General features: G+C 41.4%; 2 protein-coding genes, 1 long non-coding RNA gene and 1 pseudogene across 7 annotated transcripts in view; 2 read left to right on the top strand and 2 right to left on the bottom strand.

Annotated features, from left to right (window-relative positions):
• The window catches only part of KLHL32 (kelch like family member 32), a 124,267-nt gene extending 121,301 nt beyond the window's left edge, over nucleotides 1-2,966 (bottom strand). For 4 of the 5 annotated variants that reach the window (XM_057410820.1, XM_057410822.1, XM_057410823.1 and 1 more), the window contains exon 1: nucleotides 2,719-2,966. The gene's annotated coding sequence lies outside the window, so the exon portion shown is untranslated. Of the gene's footprint in view, nucleotides 1-2,419; nucleotides 2,500-2,718 lie in introns of those variants that run through there. The other variant, XM_057410821.1, reaches the window with a different exon arrangement.
• An 89-nt stretch (nucleotides 2,967-3,055) lies between these two features.
• LOC130599985 (kinesin-like protein KIF11-A) lies at nucleotides 3,056-7,533 on the top strand (annotated as a pseudogene).
• Nucleotides 7,534-10,650: 3,117 nt separating this feature from the next.
• On the bottom strand, nucleotides 10,651-14,776 carry LOC130599983 (uncharacterized). The gene is made up of 5 exons (XR_008972345.1): nucleotides 13,968-14,776; nucleotides 12,955-13,091; nucleotides 12,595-12,701; nucleotides 11,710-11,835; nucleotides 10,651-11,633 (listed from the first exon to the last, which is right to left on the bottom strand). It is a non-coding gene; the product is annotated as an uncharacterized LOC130599983 (long non-coding RNA).
• Nucleotides 14,777-22,241: 7,465 nt separating this feature from the next.
• NDUFAF4 (NADH:ubiquinone oxidoreductase complex assembly factor 4) lies at nucleotides 22,242-26,566 on the top strand. The gene is made up of 3 exons (XM_057410870.1): nucleotides 22,242-22,402; nucleotides 22,828-22,925; nucleotides 25,223-26,566. The coding sequence occupies exons 1-3, from the start codon at nucleotides 22,276-22,278 to the stop codon at nucleotides 25,517-25,519; spliced, it is 522 nt and encodes a 173-aa protein (XP_057266853.1). The 5' UTR covers nucleotides 22,242-22,275; the 3' UTR covers nucleotides 25,520-26,566.
• Nucleotides 26,567-26,782: the final 216 nt, after the last annotated feature.

The following is a 26,782-nucleotide window of genomic DNA, read 5'->3' as shown; positions in this document are numbered from 1 at the left end:
GCAGTGGATGATATTTATGGCTAGTTTCCCCTGATAACACTGTCAACTGCTCTCACCCAACTGCTTAAATTAATTTCATTTGTCACTTAATCCAATTCCCATTTCTAGTCTAATTTATAATCATTACTTCTCCAGCCTAGCATGGCATTAAATTACTGTCATTCTTGGCCATTAAGTCAATCATATTCTAGTCAGCAGAGTCAATCAAAATCACCACAGCAGTGCCATCAATTTCATATTGAAAACATTCCTTTTTTGCTTAGTTGTAAAAGCTGATCATCAGCGCCAGAAGCTACATTATATCAATTTCTGATTTTTCAGGCAGAAGCAAGTCATTCCAAAACAAAAATGGAGATAACAAAAAACATCATTTGATTTAATGAATGCTGCATTTTCTCTGGTCAAATCCTTCTCACTTTACTTTGCAAGTAAAGGCCCACGCAAGCCTAAATTCCATCTGCTACCAATGTTTCAACAATACTTCTCCTTACTGTAACTGCAGATTTATTGTGCCCCTTAACACAAAGGGAATGATCAGGGAGGAAAAGAACTAAACCGAAACCACCTTCCCCGATGTTACTCAAATTTCTTTGTGTGCTCAAATTCAAATCCCAAGCCAAGTTAACTTACACATTTAGCAATGCACAGACTTTGTAACAGGAGCTGCCACCTCAAACACAGCTGTTCACATCCTTATTTTTAGAATACCATGTTTTTCTAACAGTAAAGACAATGCTTAATCGTATCTGTGTTCATATAGCATTCTGATCTATAAACAATATCCCAATTTCTGTATTAAAATTCTCTTCTTTTAATGTGTTTGCTCTCAGAACTAAATGCAAGATATATCTGCAAATTTAACTGGATTGTTTTTAAAGAAACCCTGAGGCAGCTTCTTCTCCCTTTTAATATTAGTCCTGTTTTCCCCACATCTGTCAACTCAATAGCTGCCCAAATGCACATTTTCTCCATGCATGCTTATACAGAAAGTAACAGGGACTTTTGTTTCTCATATGCACAATAAAACAAAATATTTTTTTGAACACTGTAAGCATCTAAAGAACTCTTATACTTAAGAGGCATCCATTAAATGGTATGATTGTATTATTCTAGTGTCATACTAAAGGAAGGGCTTATTATTACCTAGCAGTTTCTCAGAGTAGCCATACCTAGCTTTACATTTCATACATAGTAACTGCAAAGTGCTTTACAAATATCATCAAATTATTCACAGTCTGAAAAGGAGACAAAAGATGAAAGGGCTTTTTTTTCCAGAATACTTTCAAAGTTAAGTAAAATATTCTTTCTAATAATTTGTAAACTTAAGCAAAACAAAAGAGATCTGACTGAGCACATATACTGCTAGATTTTAAAGCATCTGTGGTAATTACATTACTCGTTTGGCATATTGCTGGATGTCTGTAGGATCTATTTAAATAGTAAACTTGGTTTTTGGATAATAACTCTAAACAATTGTTGAAGACCCCCCAGGGGCCTTGCCCCTGCTAATCGTTTCATGCAGGCAGACCACAGAATGGATCCTTGGAACTGGTAAGGCTACAGTAACTCTACCTTAAGCGCTACACGTAACAGGATTGTGGCCTCTAGGTCTACAACTGATCTTTGCATGACTGAAGAAATGCTCTCATTCAGATTTACACAAATAAAACACCTTGCTTCTGATACATTTGTAAGATATCCTCCTACCTCCTACAAAGCCAGACAAATTTATAATAAGCTTAAATATATATATATTCATACCATTTGCTAAAATCAACATCTGCAGTTTAACTTACTGTGCTAAGTTTTAAACTGTAGCCCACATTTTACTGCGGTGTACGGTGCCAAGTATACTGCTTCCCAGTGTTTGTGTAATGGTTATGTATATCAACTGTCAGTCGGACTCTGCCAGAGACCGTACAGACAAGCCGGATTTGCTCTGCAGGCTGAATTCACCCTCCACCCATGCCCAGGGAGTCTGGCAGCAACGAGTCCACTGCAACATGCAGCACCGCAGCAACCTGTGGTTTACTTTTTGTAAAACAGCTCCAGATAGACCAAAGAGGAGATTTAGAGCCGAGAACCAAATCTTTCCCCAGCCTGAGCTAGGCACTCAACCACCTAAGCAGTACCTTTTAAATTCCCAGTGCTGCAGATTTAATCTTCCAGCAATCAAGGTGCCTAGCTCTTTCCCAACTGGGAATTCTCCCATATTTAAACATCAAAAGGAGCAAAAGCTTATTTCTGTCCCCCAAACGAGTACCTTCAAGTCTGGATACAAAAAGAGAATAGCTCGCATTAAGTAAGGAGCTGCACTTCATCTCCCGCTTCGAGGCAGCAGAGCCATGTTTTAGGAAACAGCCACAAACCGAGCACCTGGAGCACGTCCCCACACAACCCCGGAGGGAGCGGGACTCACCGCGCCGCGAAGCCTCCCCCTCCGGCTCCGGTTCGTCCTCCCCACCGCAACCGAAGTTACACTGAGCCCAGGTCCGGCGGCCCCGCTGAGGCGAGCATCCGCCGTTACCCCGGGACGTCACAACGGCCGGAGCTGCCGTTTGAACTGTCTCCCTGGCAACCAGGATACTCACCCCACCGCAACGTCCCCTCAGGCAGCGGTGCTGAGAGGCCGGAGCCGCAGCCCCTCAGCCTCCCCCCGCCACCCAGTTAGGTAACTGCGGCAGCGAAGCACCGCCTCAGACCCGGCCGCTCGCTCACCTCGCGACAGGTGCCGGGCCCGCGCTCAGCGGTGGCGCCGCCTGTTCCGCCCCACTCCGACGGCAGCGGGAACAGAAGCTCCCGCTCCACAGAGCCGCCGTCCCGGCTGTGCAGTTCTGGTGCCTGAACAGGAGGAGCTTCCCCGCCCCGCTCCGCCCAGTGCGCAGGGGCGGCCCGGCGCGGCAGGGCCGCACCTGCCGGAGGGGCCGGGCCTGGGCCACCGGTCTGTGTCGGCGGTGCTTGGTCGCTCCCGAGAAGCTGCAGGGCCATCGGCGCTTCAGAGCGCCAGCAACATCACGGGCTTCTCGCCCGCCCGGGCCGCGGCCCTTTGGGAGGAATGGAGGGAGAAGGTCCGGTCAAGCCCCTGGAAGTAGCAGTAAGTTTGTAGGCAGAGCACCTGAGAGGCGAGATCACCACAGGGACAGCGGGCTGTCAGCCGCGGGGAGCTGCGAAGGAGGATTTTAGGACAAGAAATAGGACTGGAAAGGAAGAGGTCTCCAGAAGGGCAGGCCCGCTGCAGGGTCAGGGCCTGAGCGCTACATCCCAGCTTATTAAAGCATCTGTGCTTTATTATCCTATTAAGGATTTTGATGCAGCTTTTTAAAAACCTTATTGCCAGAGTGACGAAGGACATCTCTCTGAGATAAACCTGCTGCACGCAGGCATGCTGCAGTAGTGTATTTTTGCAGATGTTCTCTTTGCAGGGACATGATACCCAGTTCTGCAATGAGGCTCAGTAACTGCTTTCCTTTCAACCTCACTTCATGAAACTGTGAGGCAGCGGGAGCTTTTCTTCCCCTGCCCTCTAACTCGTCCTCTAAGATGATTGTGGAGAATATTCAGGAGAACTCAAATCTAATGATTAGTGAGATACTCATATAATTAAGAAAGACTGGGCAGTGCATTAATATATAGCAGAACATACTATTTTGAGAATTGCATGGTAAAGCTCTGGTTTCGAGCAGAGTCTGCATCTTGCTACTGGATATTCTTGGGAGTCAGTTCTGGTTCTGTACAGTTAGTACAAAACCAGTAGATCATCAAAACCTCTGTCACCATCTCCAATATACTTCCTTATTAAAATTTAAATACATGTCACATCAGAACAGTTCAAGATCTTTTCAGATGACAATTCCCTAAAATGTTTCTCCGAGTGTGGGCCTTTAGTTAAACCTACTGACAGATGAGTTGTTCTGCTGTAATTTGTCCACAAAAGCTATTAGAAATACTATGATTCCTCATCTGCAGAGCAGACAGTAAAAACTGGAAAGTCAGTTCGGAGAGTTCACAGCACTGAATGCTCTATGTGATGCCTTTTGTGTAGTAATGCAAAGCTTTTCCAGGTCAAGCCTAAAGGAGGTCGGTGCTGATGCAGTGCAATACTAGGCAGAGGCTGGTTTCTATTTCAAAATAGAAATATAAACACAGCAGCACCACTTCCTATCAGGGCCAGTTAACTCGTGTCTGCACTGGATGAGTCACAGACAACTGATATGTGCAGGAGTGTTGTCACATTTTGGATGAATTTATTATAAGTACAACACTCATCATTTATGGCCAAACTGGTATTGGAAAGACCTGCACAGTTTAAGGGGAGCCTCAGTGAAGAACATGCTTGGTAAGAGGATTTGCTACCAGGTACAATACATTGTACTGAATATTAGAAAAACTTTCAGAAATTAATACTGATTTTCTTAATTCACTCTTATGGAAATGTATATTGAAGAGCTTTTTCAATCTTCAAAATCCTATTCCCAGTGCTGGAGAAGGAATGCAGATGTTTGATGATCCCATAAACAAGTCAGGTGTAAATGTGAAAGGCTTGGAAGAAATACACATCAAAAATGAAGCCTACCAAATCTTGAAAACAGGTGCAGCAAAAAGAACTACTGTAGCTGCTAACATGAATGCATGTTCCAGTTGATCCTACTCTGTGTTTTCAGTTACTATCCATGTGAAAGAAGCCAGAGCAGATGGACAAGAGCTTTCTAGAACTGAGAAGATAAACTTGGATGATCCTGCAGGAGGTGAATACACTTCAGTTTTGGGTGGTTGATAAAAGAGCTTGGGAAAGTGGAAATACCAAGTAGTCTGTTTTGACTGGTGAAAGAGTTATTACTGCTCTTGTGGAAGGAGACACAGAGACTTAACAGAATCCTTCAAGACTGTCTTGGAGAACAACAAAGAACATCAATAATTGCCACAGTTTCTCACACATCTATAAATCCTGAGGAAACATTGAGTACACTGGCATATGCTCACAGAGCAAAGAACATAATGAAGCCTGAAGTTAACCAGCAGCTGCCAAAAGGAGCTATTATTTATGAAGATAACTGAAGAGTCTCAGCATCTAAAAGGAGACCTCGCTGCTGCACAAGAGTAAAAGGGAATCTGTATTTTCATTGAAAAATCATGAAGCCCTTAAAGAAAAGCTGACAGTTCAGAATATATTGACATAATCAGTGCCATGGAAGAAGTGAAAACAGTTACTAAACCATTCACAGTTAATAAAAACAAACCTTAACAATGCAAACAGGTCTGCAAGTCAAGGAGAAAGAACTGAAAGAAGCACAGATAAATCTGCAAGAAACCAAGGTTCTTCTAGCTAAGAAAGAATATGGGAATTCAGTTTTGGAAAACACCAAAGAAAAACTTCATGGCACAGCTAGCCATTTATTGTTATTACAAAAGATGTATCTATATAAAACTGGATCATAAGAAGGCAGTTGATCAACACAATGCTCTTGTGCAAATACATCTGCAGGAGAAGTGAAGGGTCTGTTCAATAAAATATAAGTTTCAGTTAGAACAGTCTGAAGAAGCAGCTGGTGTTGACAACTTACGCATATTTTATAGGTGGTCTCTTATCGCAGAATCACAGAATCCTAAGGGTTGGAAGGGACCTCAAAAGATCATCTAGTCCAACCCTCCTGCAAGAGCAGGGTAACCTAGAGTACATCACACAGGAACTTGTCCAGGCGGGCCTTGAATATCTCCAACGTAGGAGACTCCACAACCCCCCTGAGCAACCTGTTCCAGTGCTCTCTCACTCTCACAGTAAAGAAATTTTTCCTGATGTTCACATGGAACCTCCTATGCTCCAGTTTACACCCATTGCCCCTTGTCTTGTCACTGGACATCACTGAAAAAAACCTAGCTCCATCATCCTGACACTCACCCTTTACATATTTGTAAACATTGATGAGGTCACCCCTCAGTCTCCTCCAAGCTAGAGTCCCAGATCCCTCAGCCTCCCCTCATAAGGGAGATGTTCCATTCCCTTAATCATCTTTGTAGCTCTGCGCTGGACTCTTTCAAACAATTCCCTGTCCTTCTTGAACTGTGGGGCCCAGAACTGGACACAATATTCCAGATGCAGCCTCACCAAGGCAGAGTAGAGGGGGAGGAGAACCTCTCTTGACCTACTAACCACACCCTTTTTAATGCACCCTAGGATGCCATTGGCCTTCTTGGCCACAAGGGCACATTGCTGGCTCATGGTCATCCTCCTATCCACCAGGACCCCCAGGTCCCTCTCCACTACTGTCCAGCAGGTCAGCCCCCAACCTGTACTGGTACATGGGGTTGTTCTTCCCCAGATGCAAGACTCTACACTTGCCCTTGTTGAATTGCATCAAGTTCCTCTCCGCCCAACACTCCAGCCTGCCCAGGTCTCGCTGAATGGCAACACAGCCTTCTGGTGTGTCAGCCACTCCTCCCAGTTTAGTATCATCAGCAAACTTGCTGAGGGTACATTCAGTTCCCTCATCCAGGTCGTTGATGAAAATACTAAACAGCCAGCACCGACCCCTGAGGGACTCCACTAGTCACAGACCTCCAGCTAGATTCTGCCCCATCGACCACAACTCTCTGCCTTCTTCCTTCCAACCAGTTCTTGATCCACCTCACTACCTGATCATCAAGCCCACACTTCCTTAGCTTATCTATGAGGATGCTGTGGGAGACAGTATCAAATGCCTTACTGAAATCAAGAAAAAACACATCTACCAGTTGTTCAGCAGCTAATGTATTTGCATTAGTTGTATCAGCATCTTTCACCTCTGATAAAAAAATGTTGACCACTGCTTTCTTATATGTCTGAAAAAAACATGACTCTGCCATTTGCTAGTAAAGCTGTTGAGGTTGACTGAGGAGCATATATGTGGATTAGGAAGAGCATTAAATATATATTAGCTATATGGTGGAAATTGTCCTGGAACTGAATTGTCAGTTTCAGAATAACACAAAGAAATTTTCTGCTGTGGCTGATGAGATGGAGGGTCATAAAAAGAAATTAATGTCTTCTTAGGAGATCCATGTCTCACACTGAAAAAATACAGGAAGAGACAACCAGTGGTTTTTAGTCAGCTGAAAAATATGGGAGAATTTAAGAGAAGTGGAAATGACAAAGTTTGTAATACAAAGAACACAAATGTATTAGTGTCCTTGCTGTGAAGCCAGCTGGATCTGTCAGCACAGAAGGTACAGAAGAAATTAGCTGGTGTACTGTCAAAAACTAGAAGTTTGAAGACCACCATCACTGCTGGGCAAGAAAATGTTTACCTGGAAACCATGGACCTAGTCAGCAGTAAAACTTCTGCTTCAAAACAAGTTTATTGCAACTCTGGATAATTTATTTCAAGAGCTCAAGGACATAAATAGTGAAAACAAAAAGGTGCTGGTGGAATCCATTGTCTGTTCTCAGCAACTTCTTAGCAATCTGACAAATGTGTCTCAGGGATACTGGTAAAGGGAGAGAATATGAAACTGCTCAGTCATTTTTATGGATCAGTAGCAGTCCTTCAGCAATGAGAAACAGCAGCTTCAGTGTTTACAATAGAAAACAGAAGGTTTATGATTGAGATCAGTACTTTGTACTGGATATTTTTTTCTGCATTAAGCCGCAGTAGATATGGTTTGGAACTACCACATTTTATTAATAGATCCTACAATAGATTTTGTTATATGCATATCAAGAATACAAACAGTCTCTTGTGTTCAAAGATCCCTGACATACTGCTGTCATTAAATCAAAGTAATTAATGATTTTAAAAGCACTAAAAGTCACTTATGAGATCTAAAAACTTATGGTCTATACTGACCTTAAAAAAAAAAAGAGCATGTCATGTTGCTGCCAGCCACAGTCAGGGTCTCCACATCTGTGCTCTCATTTAGAGACCTGAATGACTGCTAAAAAAAGGAATCTACTTATCAATTTCCAGTATGTGCTCACTACCTAAAAGCCAGTCAGTAAGAACTTATTCAAGGAATGGAACTGTCCTGTGGCTATTGGAGGCTGGGAGCTAGACAGCAAGCAATTCTCTGTAATGGGGAAATGCAATAGATTTATGTATTGTATACAACCTCTCTCAAGAACAATAGTGAATTGTGGCTTGCAGCACTTACAAAGTGCGTGACATAAAAACTATCCTTAAATACAGACTTGTCAGACTCTTACATACATATATATATATATATATATATATATATAAAGCTTATGCTGCTACAAATATACTGCCTTAGTATAAGTCTGACTTCAGAGACTGGCATCGGTGTAATTTCTTTATCACAGCAACATATGGCAGTTTTCCCTGCTGCCAAAACATGGCCATGTTTCAGCCTCAGGGTACAGCTGGGCTGAACTTAAAACTGATACTGTTTTCAAACATACATAGAGAATTTTATGTTACTCCTTCTGACACCATAAAGGAAAAGTAAATTCAGAATTCCTGTCACCAGAACCAGTATGAACACTATACTGAATTGTGGTTCCAGCCACGCTAGGAAGTGGTTTTTCCTTCTAGTTTTTGGATAACATCTAAAATGATAACCGTCCTATATCAGGATCATGTATCACTCTCAGCTATGCACACTGAAAACTTCTTCAGTTTAGACCTCAGTACGGATTTGCAAGATTCTGAAAGTTATGGTGACTTATGGTGAGTTCCCCACATAACCACAAGTTTTAGTGACTGTGTGCAATCAGTGATTCTGTAAACCTTCTGTTCTCAGAGACTCTTTACAACTCATCCGTACTTAATCTGTCATTTCCTCTTACAGTTTTTTTTCCCTGATTTGCAAAGCTGAATGTAAACCTGCCGTACTGATGCATGTTATCTCAATGTTCTGAAAATTAGCCAGATAAATGCAGCCAAATCCTAGTTACATTTGAAAATACACCAAGCAGCACTATTTTGATTAAAAGCATAAAAATATCAAACACTAAGTTCTGAGCAGTTTGCTCAGCTGAGCATGTTCCAGATTACATGGCAAAACCACATGCATCTAAAGCAAACAAACAGAATAAAGGTCCAACATGAAAAAAAGGAAGAAGAAATAATACCTGCAACCCCATTCCCTAAGCTTGCAAATGGAGCTAGAAGAAAATCTGTAAGTGCCTCAAGTTTTCTGCTTATTGGTGGAGCTGACAAACACCAACTGCATGACAGCCCTGCTTAAAAGAAGCTCAGAGGGCAACAGGAAATTAAAACAGGTAAAGGAGTAACTATTCCCTTCTCAGTAGTAGATACCTAAATAGTAGTGTTTGCTGTAACATTGGAGTTGTCTAGGTTACTGCTTTGGCCTGGTTCTTTCATTTGGAACAGGTTTAGTCAGATGGTGTGACATTCCCTACAGGAGGAAGGAAGCTTTCTGATGGGTAGCAAAGTGTGTAAACTCCTGTTTTGAAACTTTTAATGCTTTCTCCGCTGCATGTGTTGTTCTGAATACAGCTCTGGATGCAGTCCTTAACAGTTACAGAAAGGAAAAAAGAAAGTGGAGGTTAGAAAAGAAACTAACAAACAGTTCTCTAAGCAACCTATATAGTACTGTTTGCAGCTAAACTGGTGGCCAATGAAAGTTAACAATTTTTTATTCCTTCATCTCCCTTTTCTAGACCCCCACTATTTCCAAAGAGCAGTTAAACATGGCTCAGCCTGAGACTGCTTTAAACAAAATCATTCTCCACTTCTGCACTGTTGAAAGCAAAATAGTCTGGCACGTTAGATGTGACATACAGCTTTTATTTCTGTGAAGTAGGAGGTGTATTTCTAACATCAAGCAAGCATATTTCACTGTCAGGACTCTGAAAATGTAGTTGCTCCATTTAGCATGTGGCTGCTGCAAGAGGGGCTGGAGGCTGTGATGTGTGGGAAGCTCCATGACCAGATGAAAAGGGGTTATGGTATGCCTGGTGAAGGAAGTGTGGTGAACCACATGGAAATTGGTCAGGAAGGGGTAGAGAGACCATGCACTCCTGCAGTGCTTTTTCCACTGTGGTGAATAAGCTTGTATATATAATGCTTTACTGAGGTTGGTGCAAGCCATGGCACCATCATGCTGCTAACAAAAGCGCAGGCCTCAGTGTAGAGCACTTTGCATGCCTTTGTTTTCAAAATCAGTGTTCATAAGGAACCACAGCCTCTTCAGGTTATTCTTCCTTCAGCTTTTTCTTAAGTTCAGGTCCCTCTTACACAGAAATTAGCATGGAGATAGTGAAGATCTTAAAGAATGACAAATTTTGCTGCACTTTTAATTCTGGAACAATTAGACAACCAATAATTTCCCTGATAAGAATAAGAGGGAGGTGTTAGAAACTGAAGGAGAGTCCATATAAATAACTTACAGCTTAGTAGATGTAGTAGCTTAGTCTGCCTGCAGAACCAACGGACTTTCTATCATCTCTTCCACAATCAAAGCTGGCAAGCTGACCATACTGTTCTGCCTTCAAAAGCCTGAATGGTGAGTAACATGAAGTTTTGTTAGAGCCACTTGCTGCTAGTCCCCTCTCATGAGGAAAGAAGCAGTAGCTACGCACCAGGCCTTACTGCAGGCAAGCTCTGGAGCCTGAAACAGCATCCAGAAGATGAATATCTAATTCAGCAGAAATTTTGCCACAGCCTAGAATGTTCATTAGGAACAATCATAATCATAAAGCCCTGCAAGTCAGAACAATATATGAAGATGAGCAGAATAAAAAGAGCTAGCAAGTACACATTAGAAACACAGCATGTGGCAGAAATATGAACGTGTAGCACTTCGTTCTCAGTCTTCCTCAGCCTAGGACTATTCACTCTCCAGGCACCACCACCTTGAGAATAGTTGATTCCATAACTGCTCAGGGAGTTCCAATCTTTCATCACACAAAAGCACTTGCAGAAATCAGTGACTGTAGGCTACTGCACCCTGCTCGTACAGTGGGAATAGTTATATATGTACATATTTGGAGCTGGACTTCTGTAATTCAAGGATTTTTACCAGGTACACTAGTCCAGAGCACAATATATCTTTTTTTCATCATTACAAAAAATAAAACACAAATGCACAACAACAAACCAAACCTTGAATGGAATATTTGATGGATTCACGTGATTGACAGTTAATATTTATCTGGAGTTCAGATTAAGTCTATTGAGCTCATTTTGGACAAAGACACCTGTATGCATGGAATAAATATCTTTTTTAGGATTCAGGACTAGATATGCCCTCTAAGACCATACCTAAAAGCCCTAAACTGGGCTTATTTCAGAGGGATCAGAGAATATGGAAATCCCGGTAGGCTGGTGCATAAAAGATGAATGACAACAGCATGATGGAGAACAGTCACCTAGATATAAGAAAGAGGAATCTGGCATTTCTGATGCATGGTGCATACTAGAGGAAGGCAGTTTTAGTCTCCCAAATTAGGATATAAGAGATTGTTCAGTCTGTTTAATGTAGACGCTTCATACAGTCAGTAAGAGGAAGATCCTTAGCACATCAGTTAGAAGTCCTCATCTCTTCAGTAACAGATTAGGAGATACAATATCCCTACCTTAGATAGCAAAGTCTTGAAAACCCTCAGCCACTTTCTGGATTATGATTGTACTTGAGGATGACATATGTGCTATGCTGCTTACCCCTTAAACAAGGGGTATCTGAAAAAAAATTGAATTAAATATTTTGCAGTAGTTAAATGGTGGCTTTCAGGGTCACAATTCTGGATTTACCTACATTCCCCCTATGTCCTATTTAGGCCCCTAAATCCTTTGTTATAGATGGCTCTTGGTCTTTCACAGCTGCATCAGTATTTGTCACCATGTAAAAAGTGTACAAACCTACCTTCATACCTCTAGGGTTCTGTAAAACTGAGCACACAGAAATTGCAAGGACTGTACTAACAGAGCAACCTAAAAATCTAAGAAGTAGAAAGGCAATATGGTTTTTGAGTAACTCAAAGTAGAAAAGTTAGCTTGTACTCTCGTGCTTTTGCTTCTTAAAGTTCATGCCTTTGTGTTACTAAAAAAGAATTGAAAATGTGACCTGGCTAGGATGCAGACAAGTCTGAGTCCTCATTTAAATTTAAATCCTTTGCTGACATAGATGTCTTGATTGGGATTGCAAAAAAAGAACCCCACCCCAATTATAATCACTTAGCATAGCTGTTGCAAGAAGATTGTAATTATACCTGAGGCAAGAAAGCTACTTTATCAGCACACTTCATTTTGCTGAGTACTGATAAATGGCAGGGATAGTATCAGAGCATACAGCTATGCGCTTATATCTTCAGCAGTTTTTAGGCTAACCTGGTCAAACTTGAACGGAAACAGAGGAGTGCTTACAAAGGTTACTAACATCATCTGAATGTGGCTGCAGTAACTATCAGCTGTGAGACAGTATGTAACACTATGGACAAAAAGGGGCAATAAAAATTTATACATATTGATGTAGACTTCATGTGCTAGCTGACCTGTGGGTCAAGGAATGATCATTGACCTATTTTATTTGCTGGTATATAGAACCGATTTATAATCTGCTTTTTATGTTTCAGATAGAAAACTTTGATTAAAAAAACAAGTCAATGGTTTTCTGCACAGGCAGTGAGTTGAGCTGCATTACCTTGCAGGCAGAGGAGCCCTTCTTGCAAGAGGTTTGAGGGGGAGCTACTAGCAGAAGGATTCTCCTTTAGAGACAATGCACTATTAGATTGCAGCCTTAAATTGCTCCTGTTAAGCACACAAAAAACACATCAATTTCAGGATGATGGATTCCACTCTGGGAACCAGGCACATTGTGTGGATTTTTTTGCTCAGAAAGTCCTATCTGACTTTCTATATGATAGAAACGGTGCAAGAGACACTAAAAGGCAGACTGCATCTTACTTTCAAGAGATGTACCTCTGATCTATGAAAAGGTCTAAATCCTACTTTAGGTTAGTAGGAGTGGTAACCTACTTCCATCCCAGATACAGTAACATACCTTTTCTCTTTTTAATCTGAAGTCAAAGAAGTCATTGCTCAAATCCTTCACCAGAATGACAAGCCTGGAGTGGAAGTTGAACAATCTGGTCTGAAGCCAGGAGGGTTAGGAGGTGTCTGCAGGGGAGCTCCATACATCTGAGGCAAGAAACAGCAGGGAGCGAGACAGATTATGGAAGTTATTAAATGAAGCATTTGGTTTATGACAGCAGGGGCTATAGATGACAACAGATTCTCCTGTCCATAAAAGCAACAAAAGTATATGACACTGTGGGTGTGTGTGTATGTGTGTGCATGTGCCTGAATGTTGTCTGGTGGGGACCCTGAAATTCTGAACATGGAAACTATGTCCTGTTCCCAGCTGTGTTCAGAAAAAAAGCGGGGTTATGCATATTGCTGGAAAGGAACAAGACTCACATGTGCAAGATTCCTTCAGAAAAGTCATCATGGAAATGACTGCAAAATCAGAAATGCTGGCCAGAACTCTAGCATTAAAACAAATATTGTTGGTGTTCAACTCTCAGTATACAATAGCAATAAAGAAAACATAAATGTGAACCTCTCTGGCAAACACAAGTAATTCATTAATAAAATTCTAAGTTGTAAGAAGTATTAACATTTAAACCTTTCGGAGTTTAACTATTACTAGGAAACAAGAACTTGCATTGTTTTTCATATTTTTCATAATAGCTTTTACTCATACACTAGCTTACTATAGTTTGGTCTTTCACTCTATTTTCAATTCTTACACTGTGTTACCAAAAAAAAAAAAAAAAAAGACATTATTAATTTATGCTTCAAAAAGACAAAACATCTGGAAAAAAAAGTCATTTTAGCAAAAAGGTGCAACTACTGTTTCAAAAATTGCAGTGTTACTTTCCACTCCATTTTCTAACCTGTGTTAGGAAATGATGGAAGAGCCCAAAATACATGTGAAGCAACAGAAAAAAAACCTAGGCAATGGTCATCATCATCTATTCAGTAAAAAGAGAAAAATACATCTAGCTTTCTTACTGGTATCCTCAACAGTCTGAACCATAAAGTTCATTTTGTGAGAATATCCATTCAGAGTATGCTGCAGTCTGCTAGTGGTGGTAACTGATGCTAACGTTTCAGCACTGGAAGAGAGAGAAAGAACAGATTCTGAAACTGACATTCTTCTGTTTCCTGTCAGAACAGGCTGTAGCTCTGCTTACCTGCCCTGTGCCCAGGGATGGAGTATGGTACATCCACAGGAGTGCAAGAAACAGAAGAAAACACCACATCATCGTAGCAATTAACCATTACAAGATCACCCACATTTCCCAAACAGATTAAGGTATTAAAGAACAAGTAACTTTTCATGCTCCCTCTGATGTCTGAAAAAAAGGTGCAGGAGCAGCTTGCAGAAATCTTAAAATCTCAGTTCTTGGTGGGGTGAGAGTTGAATTTCCCCATGCTGCAAGGAGAGATGCCCTGCAGAGAGCTTTTCTATAGTCTTGCAAGAGATTTTACACAAGGGTGAAGCTGGCCTATGTTACAAACTATTGGAAGAGTCTGGCAGTACTTCTGGCAAGGGGAGCTGGGCTGCTGTAATTCAAAGGCCATCAGTACATATTTCCTCCGGAGTAACTCAGTATGTATGGAGTTATTTCAAGTCTCCATCATCCAGAGGCTGAGATTCCTGCTACTTACAGGTAGAGCAGAGAACCTCATCTCAAGACAGCTGATAGATGTTGAGGCCTGAGACCACAAAGTGCTCAGAGGGATTTTTGTCAGTAACTTACTGGAAACAGATTCTAGCAGTTTTGTGCAAGTGACATTTATCATCTGTTATAATTCAACATTACAGCCTTATGTGGAGAATTCCTTAATCCATATTAAAAAAAAAAAAAAACCAAACAAAAAAACGAAACAAAAACCCAAACAAAACTCAACCATGAGACATCCTGAAAAACTGTTTATCAACCAAAGAAATCCTGACTATTTCAGTGTTGAATTTCTAACCAAAAAGTATGTTAATCTCTACAGAGTCCTAAACTCATTCTTGAGAACGCTCCTGAAGACATCTTACATAGAGAGGAACTCTGCCTTTGAGTCTCAGTCTCAGTCTGTGTTGTAATGCTGGAGCTTTGGAGCTTATTTATGTCCTTATTATACAATCTAAAAATGAAATTTCAGTACCTAGAGGTAGTACTTTAAATATTTTGGGACCTCTTTAATGGTCTATTTTAGTGGCCCCCAGAGGAACCTGACACTGACATATTTAGTCACTCTATCTCCATATATAATTAGTAAACGTGATTGTTCAAAATTCATCTGTCCCCCACATGCTGCCCCCAGATTTTTGATGCTGTGGAAAGAAGAGACACACAAAAGGGCCCTCTAACTTCAGGATTGATTTCTAGCTGAACTTTAATACTGGTAGTCACATGTTGGTATCATTGAAACCTTTTCTTGTTTCTCTAATGCATTTTCTACCAACACAATTTGTATTTGTGATTTGTGATACATATAAATGAAAATGTAAGAGTGTAATTAATTTTCTGTATTACTGTACATAAAGTACACTATTTAGGAATAATGCAAAATTAACTAAAATAATACAGCATTATTCGTCTTAACTATATCTTCCTCTGTGAAATAATGTAACCCTGATCTTCTTTACATACATTTAATGGCTACTACGCTGTACATTAAGTGTATACCAAATCCTTTGTAGTGGACATCACTCCTGTTACAACAGGCATTTTTCCTGCAATGTTCTGCAATAATCCATAGCGGTTTATTACTAAATCAGATAAAACATAATTTTTTGCAGTAAATTAAGCAAGTAGAGAGTAAGCCTATTTTCCCCAGTAAGAAATATCACTATATGCTATCTAAAACAGTGCTTCTTATAATGGCTTCCACAAGACATTTCAGAGTAAGCTGTGGGACAAACAAAACCCATGTAGTAGGTAACAGTAGATGGTTATGAAAATCTTTCCTTAAGACTTTCCTTCCTGACCCTCACTGGATCAAATCCCAACCCTGAGAATTTTGGATCCATTTCAAATGTAGATTTTTTTTCTAGAGCCTTGGATTCTTTCATATTATTTTATATTTCTATTTATCCTGTTCTGTATAAATGTTACTGAAGTCAACGGGACTTTTTATGTTTTAACATCAGCCCCTAAACAGTTACTATTTAAAATATGATCAAAAAGGAATGCAATCACAAATTCAAGAAAAATTTGGAGCTAGAACAGCAAGACTTGATTATTGTAATCCGGGTGACTGCATATCTTAGAAAAGTTAGATGGTGGTTTGTCATTTGTTTCTTGGACTAAATGCTACATCAATATGATGTATTTCTCAAATCATGCTCTGTAGTTTAACTTTTGGTAATGCCATGTTACATATTCTGCTTTACTTCAAGGCTTTTACTTAAAAGCTGTCAGTTGTAACCCTATGGTAACAATATGTAAATGGAATCAATAAAGCTGGTTCTGTAACTACTTATAGAAGCAGGGAAATTCAATCCCATGATACATCAAGTCACAGATAACAAAATTAAGAAAGAAAATTCTGTATACAGAATGCATCTGCCTATATAAATATTTATGCATGATCATAAATTAAAAGCATACAGAGAAAATACAAATATCCTTTGGGGAGAGAAAAATATTACATGAGAGTAGAACAGCATCCTACCAGCACATATAGATTATATATTTCTATGTGTTGCATTTAATGAAAAAAACAGATAATGACTATTCCAGCAGATAGCTGGTGAATGGATCCAGAATACTGGCTATCTTCTGTACCATCAGATTGCTACTGCAGAGTCAGTGCAGTAAAATCATGGCTACTACTACTTCATACAGTCAGCTGTCCCTCAGTTGTCACTGTGTTCCCATGGCCATTCTTTGCAGTACAGCCAATGGCATGACAACCAAACATTTTTAGTTCTCTTGGGTTTTATAGCCTATGCTTACAAAAACAAAAAAAAATATCTTTTTTTGCAAAAAACTTTCAATCTCCCTTAGATCGTAAGACTGTAACAGAATTTCCTATAATTCACCAGATGCAAGTATTCATACTAAAAAAAGCTTTTTTCTTAAGGTTTCTTAAAGTTCCCACCAGATTTTCCTAAAAGCTGGACACATCTGAAAAAATCTATAATTACATTCACTGGTGACTCTTTTGACTTACTAAAGTTTCAATTAGAACTGAAACTATTCTTAATAACAAACATTATTCGCATACATTACCGATAATAACATATTCTGCCATTTTTCTTTTTACGGATAGACCATGACAGAGAAAATGCTAAGAACTTCCTGGCCTGTTATTTATAATTTCCATGATCTGAGAGGTCAACGACAGAGCTGGGAACAGACCCTTTTCTGCCTAGACCACATTGTTGCAAAGCCCTTTAGTATCTGATATGCCACATACTAGAACAGTTGTTGGCTTTCCACAAAAAGAACATGTGAGTAACTTTCACTGAATATAATTTAGCATATAGAGTAATTTTGGTTTTTAGCAAAAAACTAAGAGGTGTTTGTCTCAACAATGTATTATTCTGGTTTATCTTTTTTTTTTAATGTGCTTATAGCTGAAGGGAGTTTCACATCTTTGGTTTTCACTTGTTACTTCCACAGTAGACCTTTATATGTGTAACATAAACTTAAGCCAGAAAAAGATAGATACAGAGTAAAGCAAACACAATGTAAAGAAACATGTTGACCTAGTTTAAAAAAAAAAATCAGGGGAAGGACAGGATGTCCACAAACATTTTTCTCGGGCCCGAAGGGAAGGTGTTAATCTTGTGTGACTCTGGTGCATCAGCGAAGGCAGCCTGACATGAGCTACCCCTCCATTTCACCGAGTTTCTTGACTACTGGTTCACCTCCTTCTCACTGCAGCCAGTACAGCCATTTCTGTGACTGCTGGAGTGAAATGACCTGGGTGCAAAGTGCAACCTCTTAAAAACCAACCACCCACCCAACCAACCTGGAGGTAATACCTGTTCAAGGTATTCACACTCCTCCTACCGGATGCCTTTTGTTTCTCCTCCTATGTTTCTGGGGGCTTTTTGTGGGACCAGTCAAACCATCAGTAGCTGATACGGCTTAGAAAAGTTCCAGGACTCCTTTATTAAATCAGATCAGCTATCTGATTCTGTTTGCTCTGAAGAGTTCCTACACCCTTGCTCTGGCAACAGAGATGAACAGAAGCCAGGGTTACAGGAAAGAATGGCAGTGTCAGTGCTCTCAAATAGCACTGCCAGTCAGAAAAGAGCATGAGGATCTGACCCATATGAGTAAAAATGAAGTTGAAATGTACACATAATTGCTATCATTAGTTAAGTCCAATACCAGGCTGCCTCATTCTCAAATATGCTGGCTCCTACTGTGCATTTCCAAGTCAAAGTAACCTGCTAATTAAGATACAACAATCAGATAGGAAAATTCTGAAAGATGACATCAGGTAATCCAAGCCACAGTTAATCCTGAGAATTTAAACATAATGTCTTTGAAATTAATGTTACCTGACAAGGGCTAATGACCTGTCTGGGCTGGTGTGTGAGCCTGTAAATGTGAGCGTGCCAAATTCTCCATAAGCTTCATCCATGTAAGGACTTGACAGAAGCTCCCTTACATAAAGCACTGCAGCCACCTAGCCTTGAAAAGTTGCAAGTGTTCAGCAACACTCAGCCTGCAATTAAGCAAAAGCTTTCTGTGTATTTCTAGGTACTTCAGGAGCCAGTAAAAGATGGACCTGTTGAAGGCAGTAACACAGAAACAAACTGAATTAAGTAACAGAACAACCAGAAATAACTGAAAGGCAGCAATGATCGAAATGTCCTTCTTCCTTGAGGTTGTCTTTACAAAGTTGCAGGACAGCCGTTTTTGCTTGGCTCATAATCAGTTCTTGGTAATGCAGTGTTCTCTGGTTGTGCCTAACGCTGATGAGATAAGGAACAAATGGATCAATGCTCTCATTGTAGTTACTGGGAAACCAGTAATCAGGACAGAGGACTCAATTCCCTGCATCCCAATTACACATGAATTTGCTAGAGCATCCCTTTAGACTGACATAAACTATGAACCAACAGCAACAAAAATCGGAGGAAAGCAGTAACAGTGGTAGAAAATGCGGACAGCATCAAATATAAACCTATGCCACTTCTGTATAAGGACACTTGTAATCTTCCTCTGCTATAAATCTCTAGGTTGTTCCCAGGCCATAAATCATACAGCAAACCTCACGTGCCTCCTCTCAAAAACTCTTTAAATTGGGCATTAAAAAGTCCCTCATCTCACTGAGATTACCTGTCCATCTGGATTAATATCGTGAATCCTGTTCGCCTGTATAGTAAAAACAACAGAGAAACCCTAGCAGAGCCTCACAGGAAAAAAAAAAATAATGCCAGACATTCCTGTTCTCCCTTTTCTAAAAGGAATTGTCAGTAGACCAATCAGACTTTTGATGCTAGTTGACTAGCAAAATACATCTTTGATTTTCCATTCAGCTACAGAACTAGCAGAGAATGAAAAATTAAGAACACACAATGTAGAATCAGAACCGGGATGAAAAAGTGAAACACAAAATTCGAAGAATGGTCACAAATGTACTTTTTATTTTCCAGGTGCATAGTAGCTTTAGAAATTTCTCTCTTACAGGTGTGAAAGGATTAAAAGGAGATCTAGTGTGGCAGCCCATGGCAGGCGTGTATTGTGCGAGTACAGTATTTTTCTCTGATGTGTTTGATGCAGTCCACTGTTGAGAACACGCTGCTGGTATAGATGCACTCAGCTGGATAGCCTATGCTCTTCTCATGGCCTGCTTTCTGAAAGAGCTACTTGAGAACTGATTTATTTCTTCTGGTATTTTTAAAAGCCCTGGAAAAATTCAGGCTCCTGAATTTTCTGGTTTGAGAAAAATGCATTCCATTTGTAACACTCTGAAAGCTGAATACACACAATTTTATGCTTCGCAGAACTACACATTCTTTTTTTTTTTTTTTATATAATCACACTTGCAGGCACTTTATATGGAAAAATAAAAGAATCCAAGCTCTTCATTAGTGATATTTAATATCATATGGTCACACTGGTAAAATACCAAAATATAATAAATTATTTTTATATCAAATATATATAGAATAAATAGTTCTTCTGCTCGCTGGAGTCTAAGAAAGATTCTTCAGAATAAAAACCTTGTACTCCTGATGCTTCCCCAGACATAAAAAGAACAGCTTTGTGCCAGCCTCAGTGACAGGAAGTGACAGGCAGAACATGACATCACTCTTTATTTTTAACTGACTGCCTTCTGGTGAATTTATTTTGCTGTCGGTAAATACTACAGCAGTGTTAAGTCACATTCAGGCTTTACAGAGACATAAGCCCTTTCCCGAGTTTGATCCCAGAAGCTGGCAGTTCTTAGCTTTTGAAGGAAGGATCTTTATTCCCAAATTGGGCATAGTGGCTTACATCAATGGCCAGACAGTAAGGATATGTCTCAGAGAAACACTAAAGTTCACTTCAAAGGTCTATAACCACCAAAGGCATTCATGTGAATTTTACCATTACAGCGGCTAACCACTTCAAAAGAAAAAACCATGAAATCCTGTACTCAAGAACATACATTTATTCAGCATTTGACTACTGATATTTAATTGAACTTGCCTCAGTCAGAGTCTAGCAGCTCTGAACAGCATCCATGTCCCTAGTACCACTAATGTCACTTTTGTTCTTAGCATCACTACACATGCAGTGCCTAAAATAAGACAGGGTCAGTAAGTTTATTACCAGAGAACATAAATTAAAGTCACATTTCTATCCTTCTCCTGCTGCCAGTGAGTCTTTAAAATGAAGAAGGGGAGAAACTGCACCTCTGCGATCCCCCAGGAGGGCAGAGATCCAGCATGGATCATGCTTATGCTACCTTGTCTCTACTGCTTTTGTGTATCTAATTGGCTTTCCTCACCCACCAGCTTGTCTTAGTTTCTCTCTAAGGAAACCACTGTTAATCATTATGCAGTATTCAAGCACACTGTAGCCTTAATAACTACCACATTACCATTGTTATTGTTAAATAATGCTACTACTAGAAGACCAAGTTCTGAAAGACCAAGTTTTGCATGCCCACAAGTAATATGCATGACTAGATGGATGCAAGGGCAGAAAACATGTGTTTTCCTCCTGAAAAAGAGCACAGCAAGAAACTGGGTCCTGTTTCTGTCCTTCACTACCACCCCCACTCCAGATCACTTCATTCATAACTATTGCCATGTATTAAAAGAATCTGCAAACAGCACAAACACAACTTAAAAACATAAAACAATTACTTATTGGCTAATAAGTAATCACAGACCAGCTGGAATTAATGAGCCACTAATAACCTCCTTTGCTAAGACACCCTCTGAGGCTTGGCTGACCCCAGAATCACACGGAGGACCGTCGGGTTCTATTGTTTTTTGCAACAGGCTGAGTCCTTAGTGCTGCTTTTCACCTTCATCTCTGAGGAATTTCTATCTTTGCATGCTTACGTTCTTTTCTTAAATCTTTAAACTGTCGGTTCCATCTCAGCAATTTTACCTCTATCTACAACTTTACCTTTCTCATCTTGCACAGCTCTAGACTACTTTCCCACAGCTCTTTCCCAAAGTTTAACCATTTCTGTGCAAGTCAAAGACGGTTATTTGGTTGGGCTGGAAGAGGGGGGCTGCACCCTCGTAACACTGCATAGCCCACACCCACAGATCCTGAACAGTACTGGGGTATTGTCCAGATTTCCACGTGGAGAGTGTCTTCTAGGTGGTACCTGCTTACAAAATTCACTGTCACTTAACAAACCGGTGAGGTGCCCGTAAGGAAACGCTGTACGCGTTAGGGACAGTAAGAGGCACAAGGCCCCCAGCTTTCACGTTACCCTTACTCCATTACAAACTTAGATTTAAGAAGCGGATGAGGTGCGCTACACGTACGCACACACGTATACCCCGGCCACCACCCCAACCGCGGCTCTGCGCGGCCCCGCCTTCACTCCGCTCCCGCACCAACTCCTCCCGAGCACAACCCAGCGGATAAACCAGGCGGCGACAGCTGCGACATGACGTAACGGCCAGCTCCCACCGGTGTGGGGACGGTCCCCCCGGCTCCGGTAACCCGCGCGGGTAGAAGGGCCACGGCAAGAGCGAACAGAGCAGAACACACGGGCACTTCCAGCGGTCTGCTCGCCTCCGCTACCCGTCAGCAGGGCGCAGGCGCAGCCTCTTTCCCCGCCGCTAGGCGCTGCGCATGTGCTGCTGTCCCGCGCAGGCGCGGCTCGGGAGCTGCCGGCGGCGGCGATGGGCGGACGCCTGGCCCGCGTGTTTCGCACTTTCAACGTGGAGAGCCGGGCCCGCCGCGAGATCAGCAGGGAGAAGCCCAGGCCCGCGCCGCGGCACCCCACCTCCTGGCGGGACGAGCTGCCCGGTGCGTCCCGGCCTCGGAGGCTGCCGGCGGGGCGGGGGGGGTGGCACCAGTGTCTGTGGTCCCAGCGCGGGGCCGCAGCACGGAAGAACCAGAGCGGGTGCTGGGGCGCCGGCGAGCCGCGGGGCCGTAGCGCGTCCCGGTGCGGCGCGGGGCCGGTGACATTGAGCGCGGGGCGGCTGGGCGCGCGGGGCACGCTGGGAGCCGCAGCCGGCGGCGTTGGTTGCTGGGGCGGTTGCCGGGGGCGGGCTCCGGGGCCCGGTGTGCTCCGTGGAGGGCGCCCCTCAGCGCGGTGAGGTGCGGCTCTCGGCGCCGGCCCTGAGGGAGCCCCTAGCGTCGCGGGAGCGGTTAACCTGGCAGCGCTAACCCAGTGAAACGTGTGACTCAGACCTGCCTTCTCTCTTCTACCTTCCGTCCCCTCCCTTTAGACCACCCCGGGATAAAAGAAGAAATTTACCGGAAGGACGATAGGCTCCTCGCCTTGTTGAGAGATGTTTATGTCCAGTCCAGAGATTCACCTGTGCGGGTGAGCATGTCTCTCTGCAGGAGGCATCCTAGCATCAGCTTTGTGGTTTTCAAACTCGGCAGCAATTCCGTAGAGAGGGAAATGCTCTGTTAGTGCTGAAAAGCTACCTTTTTTTTATAGGTATAGTCATAGAATGGTTAGGGATGGAAGGGACATTAAAGATCATCCAGTTCCAACTCCTGCCATGGGCAGGGACACCTCACACTAGCTCAGGATGCTCGAAGATGAAAGTGATGTTTTCATTACTCTTTCATAGATCAGTAGCAGTGACTGTATTTGACCCTGGGTCTTGAACATGTGACACATCGCGACTGTACAAGTTTTTAAATGCTACACAGTCTTCCTTTTAACATGCTGTTGATCTTACTTTGTTTCTCACCTGAATTACACTTCTGCTTCCCCTAAGGCAGCAGGGTGGTTGGCCAACCTTTTGCAAAGGCACAGGAGTTTGCGAGACGTAGAGTTTTTAGAAGAGATTGGAACTACTGTGGAAGCATGGATGGGGTAGAGGACAAAGACATTGACATTTTAGTGGAGTCTTTAACTGCTGATGTTAATGTCATGCTGTGCAGAGACTTTTCCTTATGTAGCTGAGGAAGTGCCATAGCTAGGGTTTTTTTTCTGCATAGCCTTCTGGATTGTTTGGTGATCAGTTTCCTCATTGCCAAAAGCTGCAGTCTTTGACTTGGAAGGCAAAGCATACCCCTTCCAGCATAATGCAGACTGGGGTTCAGTCTCCCCTTTTCCAGCACGTTACCTTACGTCTTGTGCATTTTCCCTGTTGCATTACTGGACTGCTTTACTCTAGTTGCTTTATTCAGTAACAAGAGTTCTATAATCATCCAGCAGTAATATTCCTAAGTCTAATTAGCCACTTTCATAGCACCTTGTATTCAAGACTAAAAGTATTCAAAAATGCAAAGAGATTTCTGCAGTGTCTCCCTGAAGTTTCCAGGTGATCTCTGTCCTTAATGTTCATAATAGCGTTAAGGACTCTAGTCTTGAAGTACTAAAGGTCTGATTTCAGTTTCTTTCAATATTCATTTGTAAGCCTGTCAAGAGAGAGAAAAAGCCAAAAGGGGAATAATCTTAGTGCTTCTTTCCATGTCTACTCTGAGGTTGCTGCTGTGTTAAGCCTTGCTCTTGTGGTGTGTCTGCTTGCAGTTGTTAGGAAGAGTGTGATTAATGTGTTGGCATGGAGGCCGGTGGACAAAACTTCATTTAAAAACTTTCTGCCTTTCCGTATGTTATTCTGAATACTCTGTGCATCATGTATTTGTGTATACATACGTATGTGTATATTTGATGCTAGGTCTGTCTGCAGAAAGTGGAAGAGCACCAACTCTTTAAGTGGCAGATACCCAGGGACAGACACTTGAAAGATTGTTCATTATCTGGGGACGGTTTGAGCACAAAGTAAAAGAAAAAAATGGAGAACTGGCAGCATCATCAGACATCCTATGTAGTTTAGAAATGGGCATGTGATTATAGATGCTGTAGCATTCACATGAGTTTTTTTCAGCTTGTGAGTTAATACAGGGTGTCTGTGGGCTGATCAGTGGCTGTGGACTCATCATTTTAAAAGAACTTTTTCTTAACTTTAAGAAAGGCTTTCATTCTCTCTTTTTTCCAGTGTAATTTGCTGGTTAATTAATAAAAGACAATATGAGAAAGGCAGATCTGGTTTGGAAATGACTTGAGAGGAAAGAATTCCCATGTCTGAGTACTGTAGTAGTCATGGGAACTAAACTCCGTATGATGCTGCAGAATCTTCTTTTTGTCCAGTAAAGCTTGTTCTCTATACAGAGTAAAAGAAGAGATATCTTTTAGTTGCAAAACCTAAAATCTGAAAAAGAAAGGAAGGGGAGAGGAAACTGTATGAAAAAGATTTTCGGTGGTATCAGAAGGATACCAATTTGTAGTGTGATTTATTTTCCTCTTGCCATGAATCAGTACCAAATATTAGGTTATCTGCATTTACGTTTGGCTACCAAAAGCTATGGTTTGACTTGTATGAAGGGCTGCTAAGTCTGTACAACACTTAGAGTTCAGTAGATGGTAGCTTTTCAGAAGTTGGGTGGGAGTTGACATCATATGTAGAATGGCTGTGGAAGAACTGACAATTTCTGTGATGTCAAGAAGCAAGGCTGGCCAAGCATTATTTCTGGGTTTTAATGCTATGAAAATATGGAAAGCTAACGGGAAATGCTGTATTTAGGAAAATGGCTTGGCTGCTACAATAAGCATAGCAAACAGAACTGCTGTTAAGCTCTTCTTGTTTTCCTTCCCACAATTAGGTAAAAGATGGAGGTGGTGAACATCTTCCACATAAACAGGAGGAAAAGAGACTTACAAAACTAGGCCACTTGGGAGATGCAGATATTAAGAAAGTTTCCAAAGGCAAAATTTCCACTGTGGAGGCTCTGACACTTCTTAATAATCATAAACTTAATCCTCAAATATGGACTGCAGAGAAAATAGCAGTGGAATACAGTCTGGAACTGAAGGATGTCAACTCTCTTCTGGAATTCTTCATTCCTTTCACTGTGAAGGAATTTCCTAAAGAAACCAAAAAAGTTATAAAGTCAACATAAAAATAATTACCAAAACCTTGTGTGATCTCACTCGTGTCTTAATTTTATTCTTGAGTATATTCAGTGTTTGGAAAGAGTTGGTAATGTGTCATCCAACAAGGCTGCTTCCTTATATACCAGTGAAGATGCATTCAAGCAATTCCATTCTATATTGGATGGCTTCATTTAAATGCAGCAATTATAGGATACAATTTTTAAACCTTAATATAACTAATAAGTAAGTTGTATGAGAGCATGTCACACTGATTATCCCATTTGTATGTACAAGTTCAGTTAAAGTACACAAGTTCACTGAGAACTTTACCTTAACATCACATTTCTTAGCAGAGACTTCCTGGCCTTCAGCTAAATCAGTGCTCTGAGTGTACTAGCTGTGTCGTTTCATGTTGGTGTTCTTTCAAGGACTTGCTGTCAAGGTCTGTGTATACACAGACAGCTGAATTTCTTTTGTATAAGAATGGAATAGTATTTATACTTTGCAAAGAAGGCTAACCACAAGATAATTTTGGAAATTAAGCTGTGTCAAAGTTAAAAAGAAGATGACCGTTTCTGGTGCTGGGACAGTAATGGCTGATGTGTAGCTCCTTTTCCCCTCTGTTCTGATTTAGCTTAAATAGCTACACCTTCCCAGGTACTTTCTGTTAGTCAATGAATTTGTAAAGAGCGATGATCTTCTAGCATCTTGCAGCAGTCCCTGGCACCTGTTGTGTGAGAAATAATTCTCATAATTAATAGGTAACTATGAAATGCAACTGGATCTACTAATTGGACCAACTAGTTGGTCTTGCGTAATTGTCTGCCTGTCCTGTTACAATAGCCCTTTTTGCCTGTGGAGGTCCTGCCTGACTTACCCAATTGTGGGTTAGATCAGGTCATGCTCACACACAGCAAGTTACTCACATGCTACCAGATTGAAGATGGACAGTATCCTTTCCACGTTAGTAAAGGACAATGCAAAGTGTGAGGTGGTAACAGGTTGTTACCTCATTGAGGAGGGGAGATAATCAGAATCGATATTCAAAAATTCATTATGGTTGCTTTCATGCATATATTCAGCGAGCACTAACATTCCTAGTGCCATCACCAAAGAAGTGTTAAGAGCGCAGGAGTCAGTAGCAGGTATAGAATGTAACTTCCTGTTGGAAGAATTTTTCTGCCAGGTCTTAGATTTCAGAGTCTGGTAAGTATCTTCCCAAGATGATCAGCTTGCTATTTCACAGCAAGATTCCACTTCTCTCTGAGATGGGCAAGGTATTTATGCTA

The sequence above is a fragment of the Pezoporus wallicus genome, unplaced genomic scaffold (assembly GCF_028554395.1).
Source record: "Pezoporus wallicus isolate ANWC-B61680 ecotype Strahan unplaced genomic scaffold, APGP_CSIRO_Pwel_v1 contig_747, whole genome shotgun sequence".
Taxonomy (NCBI): domain Eukaryota; kingdom Metazoa; phylum Chordata; class Aves; order Psittaciformes; family Psittacidae; genus Pezoporus; species Pezoporus wallicus.
The sequence above is the reverse complement of the archived record's forward strand: the minus strand, read 5'-3'. Positions and strand labels throughout refer to the sequence as shown.